This window comes from Aspergillus welwitschiae (genome assembly GCF_003344945.1).
Source record: "Aspergillus welwitschiae strain CBS 139.54b unplaced genomic scaffold BDQ94scaffold_3, whole genome shotgun sequence".
Classification (NCBI taxonomy): Eukaryota; Fungi; Ascomycota; class Eurotiomycetes; order Eurotiales; family Aspergillaceae; genus Aspergillus; species Aspergillus welwitschiae.
Window position 1 is genome coordinate 243,768 of NW_020798697.1, and position 17,357 is coordinate 261,124.

Sequence of the window (17,357 nt, forward strand, 5' to 3'; positions counted from 1 at the left end):
ATGAATCTCATCACTATCACATTGGCATTATCCATCCCAACCCACGCCCCCCGCCTCTTTCTTCAGAGGCAGATGACCTGCTAGTATTATGGGTTGATTACTGTATGTGTACTAGTTGATGATGTAAAGTGAACCCCTCACCTTCTATCCGCAAAAGTAAAAGTAAGTTTGGGTCACGTTGCAAATCTGTTCTCTTGCCTTGTGGGGTCGAGTCAGAGTCACGCTTAGCGATACGCTTGTGGGTTTCTATCTTCCTTCCATCTATCCGGTGATGGGGATGACGAAATCTGACTGGGTTATTATCTAAGATGTAGTATAGTACTATGTAGTTAGTTAATAATGTAGAGAGAGAGCATGGCTATGTGCATGAGCGTTCACTATTAGTGGGATCTAATACTAACTATAGATAGTAGTATTTAGTCCACCAGTGGCGATGCCGTCACTGCCACTGCCACTACGATTAGTAGTAGTATACTACTGTGCCTCAACTACATGCTAAGTACTGTATGTAGTGATTAGTCCCTATGTAGCCATAGATAGCATACTGGCGCAGTACAGTATAACCCCCCTCGACATACCAAACCAGTAATTCAGAAACAAAGTGAGCAAGACCCCTTCTCTCCAAGAGTTAGGCACTTACTTACCCACTCATTCTATCACCACAGCGGCACAGTACTATCTAAGTGATGTGTGGACACCCTCTCAGAGTCCAACACCCACAAATGAGCATCTGACACGCAGGCCCGAAACTCAACTCACCTCCAACACAAATTTTCCGACGTACTGGCGCTCGGGAGATGCCCGGTGCCGCTACTTTTGTGGTTTGTTTGGGTGGGTTGGTGAGGCAGGTTGCTAGAGGGACCAGATGGAGTAGATGCATCATCGATGGAGTTCTGACAGATGACAGTAGGTTTACGGAGAATTTTACGCAGTAGGGTACTGTCGTGATGGTACGTATCGAGCGGATTGTGTGGGAAGTGGGAACGGATCTAGTGCGATGGGTCCGATAGTGGGGGCTGTTGTGGCCCGAAGGTTCAGGTTGCCATAGACAGATACTGAGGGCACACAGCACAATGTACGTAGTGGGGGAATGTTGCATTATGTTCATTATATTTCGCTAATATGATACCTCTATATTATAATTGGTCCTCGCAATTCATGCTGGACTCGTCGTTTTGATGCACGTATCCGTCAGGTCACGTCATACAGTCATATATTCGTCCTCCGCGCGTTTGGTTTGCATCGCCTCGTGCCAGCGGAATCCCTGCTTCCGAGAGACAGAGGGCAGTGTCGGAGACATGAAAGCCTCATGCTGGGACGAGGCCCAGCTTCCAGGCGGGAGAAATGTAACCTCGCTCACGCACCCGCTGGCGGCTGCCTGCAAGCCGAAATCAAGGGATGAGACAACAGGGATCACGTCCACGGCAGGGTTCTCTGCCCAGATCTTCTCCAGGAGCTGCAAGCATGAGAGGTTGTTGAAGAACCCAGAATCCCTGGATAGATCTTTGCACCGTTGGCGGATAATGGCGCGATGATCGGCACGCACGCACTCCGACCCGGTGATGAATAGTGGCCACAGGAGATACGCGTCAGATTGAACGGTCATAATGTGACTCATTATGTGTTGCACAATGTTTTGAATACGAGGGTGATCGGACGGTAGGTCTGGATAGGCGAGTCGCTCGCTGTACAAGATCGCCGCATGACGGAATGACTCAGAGATGTGTATGACGTCCTTGAGATTGTGAGCTGCGACCACCGGCTGGTCTGTCGGGGATGAAGGTGGCGAGATGTAGGCGTGGCTGGATGTAAAGAGAGGTGACCGTGACTGCGATTGGTGGGGAACAAATCGCCAGGACTCAAGCTTCTGTCGGAGAGAATACCATTCAGCCCAGAACGCCGGCGGCAGCTGTCCTCTGTCGCGATCACCAGGAGGCGGCAGCGGCGGCAAGGTAAATGCAAAAGGACCGGACGAGGTGGCTGGAATGTTCGATGGGAAGAACGCCATCGAGGGCGGGAGAGTAGTGGATGGCATATGGATGTCTGGTGGCGTAGATGTGCGGACTTCTTGATTTTGACTCAGAAGGTTCAAACGACCTAGCTGCGCTACAATTCTGAAAAGTCCGGCATCACATCCCGCCAGATTTTCCAGTCCCCATTCGCCGTCTGAGGCGGCGGTGATATCCAAGCAAGCACCGCGAAGCTGTACCTCGCGGTCATTGGTCGTGGCGGTCATCGTGTCAATCCATGTGAACATGCGAACAAACCACTTCAGTTCATCCGACATGCAAGGTGAGTTGCACAGTCGGATAGCCAACAATTTTGTCACCCCCGCAAACTGCGTCTTGAATTGAGCGACCCCAGTATCACATCCGTGGAATAGACAGAGGATGAGTAAGGTCGCCAGGACGGAGTCTGAAAGCCTCTGATGTGAGTCGGCCAATTCCCGATTCAAGGCGGAGACCGCCATGCCTCGATGATACTGCTCTTCCTGGGCATAATCTTCAGGCATAAAGATACCGGTCCGGTCCTGTAATGCTCCGTCGGTCAAGGCTTGATGGGCCATGGACGACAGGCGCCCCGGCAAAGTTCGCTCCGTCGACCTCGTGCCTCGTTCGCGTCGCTGTCGCAGATTGCAGCTTGCCAATGTCGCGATGGCTTCTTGAAGAGATGTGCTCTCCTGCGCCAGTCGAAGGATATATGTTCGAAAAGGATTGGTTGGACTATCAAATGCCACAATCATCGGAGCAATGACTTCGGCATAATAACTAATTAGGTATCGAAGTCGAGGTGTACGTCCCACGGAACGCGCCAGCAGCTGCTGAGATAATGATGGCGGCTGGCAAGCACTCATACGTGGTGAAAAATCGTTATAACAGGTTTCTTCACGTTGCTCATCTGAAGTATTATCTTTGTGTTCCGGAGTCAGGGCTGGCCACGGACACTGTATCGGTACCGGTGTTTGTTCTAACCCCATCCAGGCTCTTGATGGATCGGTATTTGAGACCAATGGGGCATGGTACTGTTTCAAAGAATCGGTCTTTGTCGCACGTGAAGAATAAGGATTATGGTGATTCGGCTTAACATGGGAATCCACAGTGTAGTACTCCGGTGAGCACAAGCGGCGTTGTGAAGTAGGTGGAATCGAGACAGACCCATGCTCTGTAAGCCCGGCGGCTGATGAACGCTGCTTATCATGAAGTCGTCGTTTTTCTGCGGCTGTGTCAAGAGCCGGTTGCGGTTTGGACACTGCTCGTGGACCTGTCGCACGGGGAAGCTTCGGGGGTGCGACCGCAGGCTGTGCCCCGGTCACGGGGAGGGACAATCCTCGAAGCTTTCCCCGACTGGCAACTCCTACGCCCCATGTCAACGCTGTCTTGTACCCCGCGCAATTGCGGGCGCTGTCCAAGCACTGGGAGCAAAATGGGCGACGACGGTCGCAGGGAGTACCCTGTCGGGCGCAAGTAAAGCAATCATCAGCCGCTTGGCTTACGACCGTCCTCCTACGCCTTTTCCGGGGAGCTGAGGCGGAGACCGGCGGAGTTTTGCGGATTCGAGCCTTCGAGGTTGGTTCCATAGCCGGATCCGACGCAGAGGTTGGCCAACTGCTAGGGTGCAGATACTAACTGGTCCAGGCAAACAATGTGGAGATAACCCGGAGTGCGGGGTCCCATAAGTGGTACGACGAGTTGACACGGCGGCAGTAGCAGGCTAGCTAGTGCGTTATGGATGGGCCAGACGAAAGCACGCAAACACGTTGTTGGGGGGGAGGGTGTGGAAGGCAATGTATCTAGTAGTCGGGATGAACAGGTCAGGAAAAAGCAAGAAAGAAGAGCTAACATCGGAGAGGGGGGGGCGGAGGACCACGCTTACGGTCGTTTATAATCGAAACACATCGGGGATGGATCTAGTTCGCGCTGGAGGAAAGAAGCGGATTTGGAGATGATGATAAGCGACGATCGTTGCGGCATCACCCGCCGTTAGGAGAGCAGCGCCGGAGATTAAGCCAGTATAAACTCGTTAGCGCCGAGTAGTCGAGGCTCAGCAGCCAACCGGTGCGTGGCGAGTGTGTTCGAGCCCGCATTTTGGAGCGATCTTACTTGATGGCGGCCGAGTGTCGGCGAAATTGAGCCACCGTTTCAGATGGACCCAGAGGAGAAGGAACAGTTCATAGCCGGTGCAGAGTGCAGACTGCAGACTGCAGAGTTGGCGTGACGAACTCGACTCGGTGCACAGATGAGATATCCTACAAGCAGTTCAAGTAGTTCAAGTAGTTGAGAAAGATTGAAGTGGAAGGAGTTGCTGCCCCCAATCTACGGCCGGAACAGGACTAGCGGGAGTTGCATTGTCCTTCTTGAAATGTAACAAGCCACAAAAACCAGCCAGCAACTCAACCAACTACTACTACTACGACTTAGTACGCACTTAACGATCAACTCTCCTCGAGCCGAGGATCTCATTCCTCATTCCTCTCCCTCTCCCTCCTTCTTCCAGTCTTCCCTTCCCAGTCGATCCAAGATTCCAGATTCCCCTTAACTTCTTAAGGTTTCGGTAGACCAAGCTAATGGGATCCACTGGTGAACTTTCCCTTCCACTTTCCACTCTGTCGGTTCGGTGGAACTGGCCCTTCCGCGGAGGAAGGGCCACATACTCCTCAGTACAGTCTTCAGTCTTCACCTCCCCTTTTCCTCTGCTACGGTTCGAGGCTTGGTGCGGTGCCTTGGAACCCCTAATGGATCGGTCGGGAAGATTCCGACCACAAGCATGGAATAGGAAAATCCCTCGCACTTGGTATATTGGGATTGCCACCGGGTGAAGATCGTGGGAAGCCAACCGGAGCCACGGCATACTCAATTATGCACCGCGTTATTAATAGCGGCGGGCAACGTAAGTGCTCGTTCTGCCACCGCCTGCTGGAAAAAGCATCCACGGCGCCTCCATCGCCTCCCCCATCGCTGCCTGCTGAGCCACGTTGGACAAGCCTTTGTGGCCGCTGGAAAGTTTCCTGGCCAAAACTTGGCGATATTCTAGCATTTCCAGGTCTTACCAACACAACAGCGCTTGACTGTGCCTTATCTTTGACTACCGCGGCTCTTCCACCGCCTTTCGTGTCACCCGTTGAACCAGAACCCGCCCTCCCGCTGTACCTGGACTAGACCCCGAGCTTGCCAGCCATGTTGATGGATTGCTAAAGCGACCTTCTCTGCGCTTTGCTTGAACAACTCACCCTGCCGGTCTGACCGCCGAAGCGCACTCCCTTCATACACAACGAGCTGGTAGATTTGCCTCCAACTTAAAGCCATATTTCCATACCCCCTAGCTCTGCCCCCGGGCAGCGAACATAGTCATGCCGATTCTTCGACCCGGTAAACTGAAATCGATAATATCAGCCACGGGTGCGCTGTTACTCATTTGCACCGTGTATATCTATTGGGCCCCGCCTCCGGCTTCAGTAGTTCCTAGCACCGCCTTCGAAGTCCCTCTCGCAGAACGTCAAAATGCTTTTTGGAAGGTCTTGAACCCGATATTGCAAGAACATGCCCCAAATACTCCTACTCCGAAGCGCCTGGCAGACGTGAGCGCAGTCCACTTCAACGCTACGACGACCGATTCGCGACCTGATCTGACAATCATAGAGGATGGGGATTTGCAGGCAATGGAAGAGTCTCATGCGGGATATATTGAAGAATGTCGCAAGGCTGAACGGTTGCGACCAGTACATACACCGGGTACGCGTGGCATAGTGTCCACGGCGGGGGCTTCCTATTTCCCCGTGTTCTTGTCCTCTTTGCGAATGCTTCGACGACTGGGGTCCACATTGCCGGTGGAGGTGTATATGAAGGATAAAAGTGAATATGAAAAACAGATCTGCGATGACATCCTCCCGGATTTGGGAGCGCGCTGTCTTGTCCTCTCGGACATTGTTGGCAAGGGTGCCATTGAGCATTATCAGCTCAAGATTTTTGCGGTCTTATTTTCCTCCTTCGAGGAGGTCATCTGGATGGACGCGGACTGCTTTCCGCTCCACAAGCCTGAAGTTTTGCTTGAGTCGGAACCATTCACCTCCAAGGGGTTGGTCACATGGCCGGACTTTTGGATTTCCTCGGCGTCCCCGCTCTACTTCAAAATCTCGCGGCAGGAAATGCCAGCGCTGTCGGAGCGCGCGTCATCGGAAGCGGGCGTCTTCTTGGTATCGAAAAAGACACATCAAATGACTTTGCTTCTCGCTGCTTATTACAACTATTACGGCCCGTCGCACTATTTCCGGCTATTGTCGCAAGGCGCACCCGGCGAAGGCGATAAGGAGACCTTCCTTCACGCTGCATCTGCTGTCGGAGAACCTTTCTACGCTGTGAGCGAGCGGGTTCAGGCGGTCGGTCACACGAAGCCGGGTGGCATTGCGGGCTCTGCGATGGTGCAGACCGACCCAGCGGAGGATTATGCGTTGACCAGTGCGGGCAAATGGCGCGTGCAAGATGAGTCTGTGGCCAAGGCCCCACGTGCCTTTTTCATCCACGCCAACTACCCCAAGTTCAATCCTGGTGAAAAAGTATTTGGCATGAATTGGGAGACCACCCCCACGCTCCGCCCTGATGGCACGGACGGACGGGCATGGCTCGTGGCAGAATCTACCGTCCAGCGATTTGGATACGACGTTGAGAAAGCATACTGGGAGGAGATCAAAAACATCAGTTGCGACCCTGCCATTAGCTTCCGGACATGGGAAAGGAAGGATGAAGTTTGTGACAGAGTGGAGAGCTACTGGGCGAACGTTTTCGCCGAGCCGCATGATGACGACCCCAAGTTCACTGACGAAAGCTGAAATTGGCCGTATCGCACTGCGATGCTGAGCCTTGAGACATCACTGGGTAACCATTTACGCCATGCTGTTTATGATCGACACGGTTGCTTATCAGCAATATTGTATATATCCTTCTGTTCTTTTTCTGGTTACATATTCATATCATTAGATGTATAATATTGGTGGATGCGGCATTTAGCATCTTACCGTTTGTCTTGTTGGATACCCTGGCGCTCCGCAACGAATTACGTCCATTTCCCAGTAACGACATTCAACACACATGAGCTAATATACTACATCCCCTAAAAAGCACTTGAAGAGAATAGTAATAAATTCATCGTAGATTGAATAATAGTGATATGCTATCGCCCCAGGCGTCAATCGTTCATGCAGTCATTCGAACAGGATATATATCGCTTTTCCATCCTTCCTTCCATCCCAGCCCATCCTTACATCATTTATTTCTTAATGCCCTTCTCACGCAAGCGCTGCTCATCCTCAGCCTGCAATTCGGCATCGATCTGAGCACCCTTGGAGGGCTGGTTACCGTGCACCTTGGCCTGCAGAGACAGTCAGTCATGCTCCCCAACCAATTCGATCAAGGAAGATATAGATATGAGATGGGACATACCGGCTTAGTAGGATCCTGCTTGCTGAGCTCAGCCTCAGGGTTCTGATCAAAGTTGTGGTGGTGGTCGCTCTCGGGCTTGCGTTCTTGCGAGGCAAGCTTGTTGCCGATGGAGCGCTGGTCCTCTGATTGGTTTTCGTCAGTACTATGTCTCCCGAGTGATTGGAAGGTAGGAGGGAAGACGGAGGCATACTCGAATCAAGGTTCTTGTGGCTGTTCTTCTGGCCCTCTGCGTAGCGGTTCTGCTCGTTGATCTCGGACTGGGGAACGTTGCGCTGGTCACCGGCTTCGTAGATGGCACGGCTGCCGACGCTGGATTGGCCTGCTCCGGAGGAAGACATTGTGTGTATTTGTGAAGTAGGATTGGAGTGAGTTGTTTTCTTTGAAAAGGAGAGAGAGAGATTCGATGAGTGTTCGTTGTTTGTTGTAGTAGAGTTACATTGCTTTGAGGACGAACAGCGTTTATATAGAGTAGAGTTGGGATCTGGGTTTGATAGTTGTGATGTCATATGGCAGTCGCTGAGATCATACCCATGGCTGTGTGGGTCAAAGCCAAAGGTGGGCATGCTTGTCCCTTGGCTGGAACAGCCTCATCATATTCTTCTTCGATGATGTAGTTGGATCGTCTGGTGTTGCATTTTCGGTGAAGTCTTGGGGTGCAACCAGATGAGACATTGGTGTTCCTGAATGGGGTGGTGTCAAGGAGCATTATTGAACTCAGCCATGCCATGCACTCTTACATAACCGATATCGGCTGATAAGTCCATTTCCGGCTAACATGGAGAATAAACAGATACACACGACTCACCTCCACGACTAAGGATAATGCATCTTCAAGGGTGCACAATGGCCCGCAACCCTTCGCATCTGCTGTCTCCGTCTCGTACTCTGCAATTGACTACTAGTAAACGGCAATTCGGCACCGGTGCCTCCATCCTACCCCTCCTCTCCCCGCCCCGATACAGGCCGCTCCGATCATCATTAATATCATCAACACCATCATCCTCCCCTCTCGCGCATCGCATTCCCACCTTCGCTACTCCCCTCCGAACCATCACCACCAGCAGCAACAGCACCCCCACCAAAATGACCACAACCCTCGACCCCAAATACGCCCAACTCTTCCAATCCTTGGAATCCCAATTCCAAACCACCACCCTCCCGCACGACAAATGGTACATCCTAGCCATCTCCACCCTCGTCGCGAACCCCGACCCCGAACGCGCCGATCAACTCTATCTCTACCTAACCTCCAAACCCGAATACTCGACCCCCTCATCCCGGCAAGACCTCATCCGCCGCATCCGCGAAGCCCTCATCAAATCCGTGATCATAGTCGGGGTATGCAAACCCATCGAAGCCATTCTCGCCATCAGCAAGCTCGAGGCTCCCGAAGACAAAGACTACACATTTACACGGGAGAACTGGCAATGCGACGAGGCGAATCACGAGCGTGGCGTGGCGTGGTTGGAGAAGCTGTATGCGCGGAATACGTCCGGGACGCTGGATTTGTTTGCGGCGCATAAGGATTTCGCGTGGTTGTCGAAGGAGATTACTTATGGGTTGTTTTTGAGTGATCGGGGAGTGTTGGATGATTTGGATACGCAGTTGGTGGTGTTGCCGGCGATTATGAGTCAGAATCTGAAGATTGAGACGCATTGGCATATTCGGGGGACGAGACGGTTGGGCGTGAGTTTGGAGGATGTGAGGGTTTTGTGTGAGGGGGTAAAGCATGTTGCTGGGTTTTATGGGAGGGTGTTGGATAAGGTGCCGACTGTGGAGGAGGTGGAGGGGGATGTTTGAGGTGATTGGGGTTGTTGTATATAGTATGTATGTTGGATAGACTTTAGAGATGGTGATATACTACTACTGTGGTAGATTGTATAGAGACCGGGATTGTAGCGAGGTCATACTACGTATATGAAAAGAAGCGGAGTGCTGATTTACAACTGGGAGGGATCTCTCTTATGTTGCAGTACTTCATACATAGTACTTCATTACCTTTTGTCTATCACAAGGACATGATTCCCTTGGAGGGAGGGAACGGTGACATGATACCTCCCATGAAGCCCATGGCTTTCTCCGATGTGGGGATGGCGTAACATCCGGACTAAGCACAAGGCCTAGTTTATGAGAAAGGTTGCGCAACTCATTGTTTGATTAACACCGAATGTCTTGTTGAGTGGGGGTTTTGCCCCGACGGAGTGCACCACCATCCTGAATGTCATCGAGCCTAAATCCATGTTTAGCCGGGAAAAAGAGATGAAGGTTGCGGCAAAGCGCCTGCAGATTGAGTCCGGCCGAACTTATTAAATAACTCATTACTAGCACCATGCAATGGTCAGGGTCACGGGTGAACTTTTTGATAATGCGGGTCCGCTTTGCTTAATATTCTCTTCATTTATAATACATATATTATGTCAGTGAACAGTCTCATAAATCTTATATGTCTTAAAACCTTTGTGCTTGATATTACAATCTTCTTAAAGGCCGGAGATATATCTTCTTTAATTCTTTATACTTAGCTGATTAGCAGTACTGATTCTTGTATTTTTCTGATCATCAACCATAGTATCAGGATTTTTCAAAATTGATATAAGACTATATTGGTATCATTCTCTTTATTAAGTATATAGTTACTCAGAAAATGTCAGCTGCAAAGAATTTTCTTATTATCACTGCCAGGCATAGTACCTATTATCTGGTTCATCCGCGCAGCATTCATTGTAGTATTCACTTGGACGTTGGGCCGGAGGAGGAGGTTCTTATATTTCAGGAAGTCTCTCATATTATTATAGAACAACATGGCCGTCAGCAGCAGTCTGAACCCTGCACGTAACCAAGCACAGGCGAGGGACAACCCCTGACAGTGGATCCTGTCAATGCTATTGACATCGTGATGCAATGTCAGTCTTGCTCGGAGGAGGCAGCCAAGAATATCGTTGAAGCTGAGATTGGTCGACACGGCCTATTATGTATATGCTCTTCATCATCATTCAGATGAATGTCCTGCGCCCAGCTAAACAGACCTAATGCCCACCCTGAGAAGTTTAGCAGTGGAAGCGGGCAGAATCAATTGCGTGCTTACTCAACATATGCATCCGACACTCGGTAGGACAGATACTCTTCCAGGCTCTGGTACTCTCGAGTTCTGACTGTATGAATTGCTTTTGTTGTTCTGTTTCAGATACCAAGGATGCTTTCCAAAAGACAGGATCCAAACGAAGGAGTTTTGCTGCTATTTTGGCTTGTACCAGTGCTTTTTGGCACCCTTGCGCAGAAAGAAAGACATCCTGCAGATACATTTCCGTTCGGGCTGAGCGCTTGCATTAGAGCTTCCTGTTCATGCATAGCTTCAAACGGATGGGGCCTTCATAACAGACGGATGTTGCGTCGTCTTTATCTCTCTTAAGATACTTGATGCCTTCTTCAACCTGGTAGTCCGCTGCGAAGTATTGCTTCATGTGTTTTATTCGAAGGCGTAACATGGCCTCCACTTGATGTACCCTTGGTTTCTGCATCCCCATATTGAGCAAAAGGCATGATAAACCAACTCTAAATGGTCTATTCGGGGGCGCAATATACTTTGACTAGATTGTGTGGCCTAAGCTCCATCGCTCTGACAATCTCCTTTCCTGCTATAAAGTCTATTGTCAATTTATTGGTATTATTCATGGGTAATTGGTCTTTCACTGCGACTCCAATATATAATCGAAAATTTAGAGCATTGAAATATCTCATCAAAATTAGATAAGTGCTACGATGGTTTCCCCATTATATGATGTAGATGGTTGGAGTTGGAAAGATTAGGAACATCATTGGAGCAAGGCCGCAGGACAAGTTTATATTAGTAGTAGGCCAGGGTCAGTGAAATGTCTGTCTACATCATTAAATGGTTCATCAGTACTATGTATTCCTCTGATGTGACCTGTATGCGGGATGTGGGGGTAAATAGGGCATTCCAGAGGATATTCTTTCAAACAGTGAAGTGCCTACATAGCTTGCTTCAAAGTAAGAATATGAATTGATTTCAATATGTATCAGGTCTAGTATAACGGTATCGATAAGCTATCGATAATCAAAAGCGGTTAGCGGAAGATCAACTTTTGTCGGCCGGCCGCCCGACGAACCTCCGCGAACGGAATCCCAATTTACTCCAGCACAACCCCTCACACCACACCACACATACCCAACATACACAATGGTCAAGCGCAAGGAACTCAAAGACAATGATGTCGAGATGTCGGGGACGGATCCCCGCGTCGACGGCGACGACTCCGACGAGGTACATACATACCAATACCCCTCCAAGCAATATACAAGCCCAGCCAAGCAACAACCTGAAATACGCAAAATAGAATTAACGCATTGAGTCAGGACATGGACATGGTCAACGTCGATTTCGAATGGTTCGACCCTCAACCGGCTGTCGACTTCCACGGTCTGAAGAACCTCCTCCGCCAGCTCTTCGACACCGACGCCCAGATCTTCGACATGTCCGCTTTGGCCGATTTGATCCTCTCGCAACCTCTGCTTGGATCGACTGTTAAAGTAGATGGGAATGAGTCGGATCCGTATGCGTTCTTGACTGTGTTGAACCTTCAGGAGCACAAGGTGCGTCTCCGTTCTCCTTGGCATAAGGATAGAAGGAAGAGAATCTAACAAAGACCAGGACAAACCCGTAATCAAAGACCTCACAGCCTACCTCCAGCGCAAAGCCAATGCCGTACCAACACTCGCACCCCTGGCACAACTCCTCTCCCAAACTCCCATCCCTCCCATCGGCCTGATCCTGACTGAACGTCTCATCAACATGCCCGCAGAGGTCGTACCGCCTATGTACACGATGCTGCAAGAGGAAATCGAATGGGCGATCAAGGACAAGGAGCCTTACAATTTCTCGCACTATTTGATCGTGTCGAAGACGTACGAAGAGGTGGAGTCGAAGCTAGATGCGGAGGAATCGCGGCCGCAAAAGAAGAAGAAGAAGGCTGCGGGTGGGGAGAAGGCCGAGCGGTTCCTCTTCCATCCTGAGGATGAGGTTCTGGAAAGGCATGCCGTGTGTGTTGGACCTGTGGAGTATACGCATAAGGCGGAGGAGGGACTGTCGGATGCGAAGCGCGCATTCCAGGATTTGGGTATTGTGACGAAGGGGAGCTTGATTTTGTTGGAGGCGAGCAAGTTGGATGGGGCGGTTAAAGATATGGCGGAGTACTTTAAGCCATAGATATAATTTGCCTTTGATTACGATGATTATATGTTATAGACACCCGAAAAAGTTGGTTTGTTCTTTGTTTTTTTTGCCTCTTTGATCTTTGTCCGTTTCTATTATGCCATCTTGGGTTAATTCTATAGAAGTTTCGTCACGACGTCTCGTGTCATGTTCCGTGTATATAGTTTGCAAAATGGGAGTTGCTAGGTGTTTACACTACTCCCATTGGGTGCCCTTGAGTCGCTGCATGAGGTAGTCAACCTCGACGACCTTGGTGAGCGGGATGACATATTCCTACACACGTCAGCACGATCCTGATTCTATCAACTGCGGGGAGGATGTAAACTCACCTTGTACATGGCCACAACAGCATCAACATTAATCTTAGGTCCATTTTCAGGTTGGAAACCCGGATCGGTACCATACGTCTTCGCCTTGAGCGCCAACCGCTCCAACACCTTCAGCTCCACCTCAGGCTTGGTAATAGCCTCATCAATGCCCTTCCGATCATTCGCCTTGATCAGCTTAACAAAGCGCTCGGTCTCCTGCTGGAACTTTGCCTCCGCGACAAACTTTCCGAAGTGGATTCTCCTCGACAGGGCCTGCAAGCAGTGCACATCGCATGTGGCTGCGGATCCATAGTTCTCCTGCGCCTCGCCGCGATCTTCGCGCCCGAACTGCGCGCACACAGCGGGGAGGATATCCTCGATGTAGCGCTGTTTCAAGGTGCTATTGACGTTGACGTCGTTGTCATGCAGGATCTTGGGGTACTTGATCGGGGCAAGGATGGGCTCTTCCAGCGAGTCCGGGAAGAAGGGGTATTCATCAGGAGACTGGTACCGACGAACACGCGACTCCAGACGTTCTTGTTCGCGGAGGAAGTAGTCGAGGAGACTGAGGTCGGTGCCAGGGATTTTTACCCCGCCGGATAGGTAGATGGGCTTGTTGAGGGGGAATTGCGCCCGTTCAATGAGATGGAAGGTGATGGTGTCTTCGAGACGGCTAATTGTATCGATACATAATTAGTTACTGACATGTTGTTTTTCTGCTTGATTTTAGGTGTTTGTGTTGGTAGACATTGATGTTAAATGGAGGGGGATGCGGGGTTGAACTTTGCGCGCAGGGATGTGAATTATTGTATGCGAGTTGGTTCCCCGATCTTCGGTCGATCTGGAGTAGGCTAACTAACTACTGAAATCCCTCGGGAGACACTTACATTAGCTGGAAGCGGATGTTGGCGAGGTCCAAGGCCTTGGAGGCATCGGACAGATCAATGGCTGTATCCATGGCGAGGCTGGTTGGAAATCGAGACAGCGTTGTAGAGTGCGTAGCGGGCAGAAGTGCAGCAACCGTAGAAGTAGATTGAGGGACTGGGAAAGCGAGATGAAAACGCTCCGCTTTCGGGGAGATCATAGAGGAACTTAAGTAGTCTGGGGAGTCAGCGCTAATGTTTGGCTGATCGGCCTAAACTGGATGATGCTTCAAGGGCGACTATTTGTTGAGTCTGAAAAAAAGCAAGGAAGTCTCACGACAGATGGATTGTCATGGAATGCTGGGCTCAGCCATCATCTGCAACCCATGATTTGGATGGTGATTCATGATTCTGGTTGTCCGCAGGTAACATTACGGCTCAGTACAGAACCCGCAGCGGGATCCGTGGCTGGTGATGCTGTCATGTGCAGAGAAGGAGAGCCTCATCAGGTGGAAAGCTGGAGGGGCTGGGGGGCAAAAGAACAGGGACATTTGGATACTTAAGCCACCCATATCCAATGGAACACCCTCTTTCCAGGGGAATGAATATCCTTTTTTGGACGTTGAAGCCAGACAAGCCAGAGCTGAGAGAAGTGTGCCCGTGGTAGCCGGGCGCAGCAAAGGCAAGCTGTAAAATACAGCCGAAACACGGTAATTCATCGCGTGCAACTCCATCCGCCTTTCTTTTTCCAATCCCAGCCTGAAGCCGACCAACTGCCGACTGGGCACAACAGCTCCCTTTCTCCGCCATCCTTGTCCTTGATCTGTTAATTCCCGGATGGGAGCTTGTGCTTAGCTCACTCTTCGCTCCTTCGCCGGTGTCATGGACAAACACCGCCGCCGTGATGAGTCTCCCTCCGGTCTATCAGATATTGTCGAGCCGGACGGTCTCTTAGGGACCGGCATCACGGTATGCTCTTGCGGCCTTGACACCTGCCCTTGGGCGGTCTTTCCTGCTTAAAATCCTTTCCGCTGACCTTCTTCCTCTCCAGTCGCGTCATATCGAGGCCTTCGGGCGCAAAGTCACATCGACTGCTGGCCATTTGATGGGACCGGCCCCCGACTCCTCCGCCGGCGGCCACTACCACACTGCTATGGCCGACATTCAGCGCGAATTACGCCATCCCAACACTCAGCGCAAAGTCTTCTCTCTCACCCAGACCACCCCTACCGATCTGGTCCGCTCCAAGCTCTCCACCACCGAAATCCAGTCGCGGGCCATCTCCTCCCTTCCTGACGAACTCCTCGCCAATATTCCCGATGACTCCAGCTCATATTCTCTCTTCCAGGGCTTCCAGGCGTCGCAGGATGACATTGAGTATCGCCGGGCCCACCGCCGGCGCTCTTCCAAGAGCAAGAAGCTGCTGAAGGATGGGGAGACGCGCGGCGCCCTGCCGTCCGCTCCGTCGGATCTGAAGAAGGAACGGGACTTGTTGAGCCGCCGGATGGAACTGATGGGCGTTCGCAAGAATATGTGCAGCTCGGAGATACACGACATAGATAACAAGATCGCGAACCTACACAACATGCGGAAGATTGTGCTAGACCGATTGGCAGGCCTTGAGATGGAGGAGGCGGATCTGGAACATGAGCGTGGGTGACCTGAAATCTTGGATACTCGGCAGAAACGTCCTAACATGGAACCAGTGAACGAGATTGAGAACAAACTGGAGGATATTCAAGAAGAGCAACAAGAGGCCGAGGTGCCGCCTCCCGCAACTCCCAAGTCTTCCGAGGCCAACGATGACTCGATTGTTTCGGAAGACCCAGCCATGGGTGCTTCCTTTATGTCCGAATCCATCTACCAGAAGATCCCTTCGCCGAAGAGCGTGAAGCAGCGATCTATAAGTATGCCAAAGCATTCCCCGTTCAGTGTCCAGTACTAATGGTCCAAGGGAAACGATCGATGCCAGTTTTGCACGAACACTTTGCTCCCGGTTCTGAAATCAAAGAGATGCCGGCGCACTCAGACATGGTTACCGCTATTGACTTCGACTACCCGTTTGGCACCATGATCAGTGCTGCCCTAGACGATACAGTGCGGGTGTGGGATCTCAACGTCGGCCGCTGCGTGGGCTTCCTGGAGGGACACAACGCATCTGTCCGCTGCCTACAGATTGAGGACAACATTGTCGCCACTGGATCTATGGACGCATCCGTGAAGCTCTGGGATCTGAGCCGGGCCCGGACCACAACTCGCGACAACCGCGTCACCCGGCGCGAGGACGATGAGGAATCTGCGCAAGCTGATGACGCCTCCATGGCATCTCACTCGACCACCCTGGAAGACTGCTACGTATACTCGCTTGATGCGCACGTCGATGAAGTAACCGCTCTTCACTTCAAGGGAGACACTCTGATTTCTGGATCTGCCGACAAGACGTTGCGACAGTGGGATCTGGTCAAAGGGCGCTGCGTGCAGACGCTGGATGTCTTGTGGGCAGCGGCCCAGGCGTCGACTCTAGGAAGCGAGACGACATGGCGCCCATCGGGACGCTTGCCAGATGCTTCTGCGGACTTTGTCGGCGCGGTTCAGTGTTTCGATGCGGCGCTGGCCTGCGGTACGGCGGACGGTATGGTGCGTCTGTGGGATCTTCGCAGCGGCCAAGTCCACCGGAGCCTGGTTGGCCATACCGGCCCTATTACATGCCTACAGTTCGACGATGTACACTTGGTGACCGGAAGTCAGGACCGCAGCATCAGAGTAAGTGTTTTGTTTATATGCAGAAGTAACGGCACCGCTAACATTGGCCAGATCTGGGATCTCCGAACTGGATCTATCTTCGATGCCTACGCGTACGACAAGCCCATCACCAGCATGATGTTCGACACCAAGCGCATTGTTGCGGCAGCCGGAGAGAACGTTGTCAAGGTATACGACAAGGCGGATGGCCACCACTGGGACTGTGGCGCCGGGGTTGGCGTCGATGACAGTGGACCGCAGCCGGCCACGGTTGAGCGGGTTCGGCTCAAGGATGGATTCCTTGTTGAGGGCCGCAAGGACGGTATTGTCGCGGCGTGGACTTGTTAAACGAAGCCTATACGACCTGCAAGACTTGCCATGGACATGCTAACTATCATCATCATGTTTCTGTATTTGTGACTGCTTGACTTCCTCAGCGACTGTATATTATTCTTACTTTGGCAATATAGAAGGATGGGCGTCCTGGGAGGGCAGCCGTGTAAATGAAGCATTTCGAGGACCTGTACTTTTCTTTGTCACGATGAAACATGCATAAAAATAGCGAAGAAATAAAGGCCTGGCTGGACTGATGAGCATAGCAATCAAACGGTAGACTGAGACAAAGAATCAATAGTGCAATAATGCAATAATCAAGGTCTATACACACTGCGTGAGAGAGGATGACTTTTATAATAACCAAAGGGTGATCTATAAAGGAGGCCGACGAGCCGCCTCGCCGAATCGGGCAATCCTGTATTGAAGGCGGGTAACGGGAGATACG

The 17,357-nt window shown here is 51.3% G+C and overlaps 9 protein-coding genes across 9 annotated transcripts; 5 read left to right on the forward strand and 4 right to left on the reverse strand.

Moving 5' to 3' along the window:
• Positions 1–1,092: 1,092 nt before the first annotated feature.
• Positions 1,093–2,905, reverse strand: BDQ94DRAFT_135161 (fungal specific transcription factor domain-containing protein). The gene has a single exon (XM_026764606.1). The coding sequence runs from the start codon at positions 2,852–2,854 to the stop codon at positions 1,202–1,204; it is 1,653 nt and encodes a 550-aa protein (XP_026630876.1). The 5' UTR covers positions 2,855–2,905; the 3' UTR covers positions 1,093–1,201.
• A 1,311-nt stretch (positions 2,906–4,216) lies between these two features.
• BDQ94DRAFT_135164 (uncharacterized protein) lies at positions 4,217–4,866 on the reverse strand. The gene has a single exon (XM_026764607.1). It carries the CDS (start codon positions 4,846–4,848, stop codon positions 4,426–4,428), a length of 423 nt encoding a protein of 140 aa, XP_026630877.1. The 5' UTR covers positions 4,849–4,866; the 3' UTR covers positions 4,217–4,425.
• Positions 4,867–4,974: 108 nt separating this feature from the next.
• On the forward strand, positions 4,975–7,121 carry BDQ94DRAFT_135165 (alpha-mannosyltransferase). Its single transcript, XM_026764608.1, has one exon. The coding sequence runs from the start codon at positions 5,348–5,350 to the stop codon at positions 6,821–6,823; it is 1,476 nt and encodes a 491-aa protein (XP_026630878.1). The 5' UTR covers positions 4,975–5,347; the 3' UTR covers positions 6,824–7,121.
• A 139-nt stretch (positions 7,122–7,260) lies between these two features.
• On the reverse strand, positions 7,261–7,771 carry BDQ94DRAFT_166111 (uncharacterized protein; the record flags this gene model as incomplete). The annotated part of the gene is made up of 3 exons (XM_026770472.1): positions 7,261–7,362; positions 7,434–7,555; positions 7,624–7,771. The coding sequence occupies 3 exons, from the start codon at positions 7,769–7,771 to the stop codon at positions 7,261–7,263; spliced, it is 372 nt and encodes a 123-aa protein (XP_026630879.1).
• A 100-nt stretch (positions 7,772–7,871) lies between these two features.
• On the forward strand, positions 7,872–9,439 carry BDQ94DRAFT_135168 (uncharacterized protein). The gene has a single exon (XM_026764609.1). The coding sequence runs from the start codon at positions 8,256–8,258 to the stop codon at positions 9,231–9,233; it is 978 nt and encodes a 325-aa protein (XP_026630880.1). The 5' UTR covers positions 7,872–8,255; the 3' UTR covers positions 9,234–9,439.
• Positions 9,440–11,588: 2,149 nt separating this feature from the next.
• Positions 11,589–12,938, forward strand: BDQ94DRAFT_70717 (protein-transporting protein BCP1). Its single transcript, XM_026776361.1, has 2 exons — positions 11,589–12,044; positions 12,103–12,938. The coding sequence occupies exons 1-2, from the start codon at positions 11,811–11,813 to the stop codon at positions 12,655–12,657; spliced, it is 789 nt and encodes a 262-aa protein (XP_026630881.1). The 5' UTR covers positions 11,589–11,810; the 3' UTR covers positions 12,658–12,938.
• BDQ94DRAFT_135169 (uncharacterized protein) lies at positions 11,593–11,828 on the forward strand. The gene has a single exon (XM_026764610.1). It carries the CDS (start codon positions 11,632–11,634, stop codon positions 11,800–11,802), a length of 171 nt encoding a protein of 56 aa, XP_026630882.1. The 5' UTR covers positions 11,593–11,631; the 3' UTR covers positions 11,803–11,828.
• Positions 12,758–14,173, reverse strand: BDQ94DRAFT_70720 (chorismate mutase ARO7). Its single transcript, XM_026776362.1, has 3 exons — positions 13,859–14,173; positions 12,993–13,644; positions 12,758–12,936 (listed from the first exon to the last, which is right to left on the reverse strand). The coding sequence occupies exons 1-3, from the start codon at positions 14,053–14,055 to the stop codon at positions 12,859–12,861; spliced, it is 927 nt and encodes a 308-aa protein (XP_026630883.1). The 5' UTR covers positions 14,056–14,173; the 3' UTR covers positions 12,758–12,858.
• Positions 14,174–14,420: 247 nt separating this feature from the next.
• mdv1 (WD repeat-containing protein) lies at positions 14,421–17,251 on the forward strand. Its single transcript, XM_026764611.1, has 5 exons — positions 14,421–14,803; positions 14,886–15,486; positions 15,541–15,741; positions 15,789–16,597; positions 16,649–17,251. The coding sequence occupies exons 1-5, from the start codon at positions 14,717–14,719 to the stop codon at positions 16,922–16,924; spliced, it is 1,974 nt and encodes a 657-aa protein (XP_026630884.1). The 5' UTR covers positions 14,421–14,716; the 3' UTR covers positions 16,925–17,251.
• The last annotated feature ends 106 nt before the right edge of the window (positions 17,252–17,357 follow it).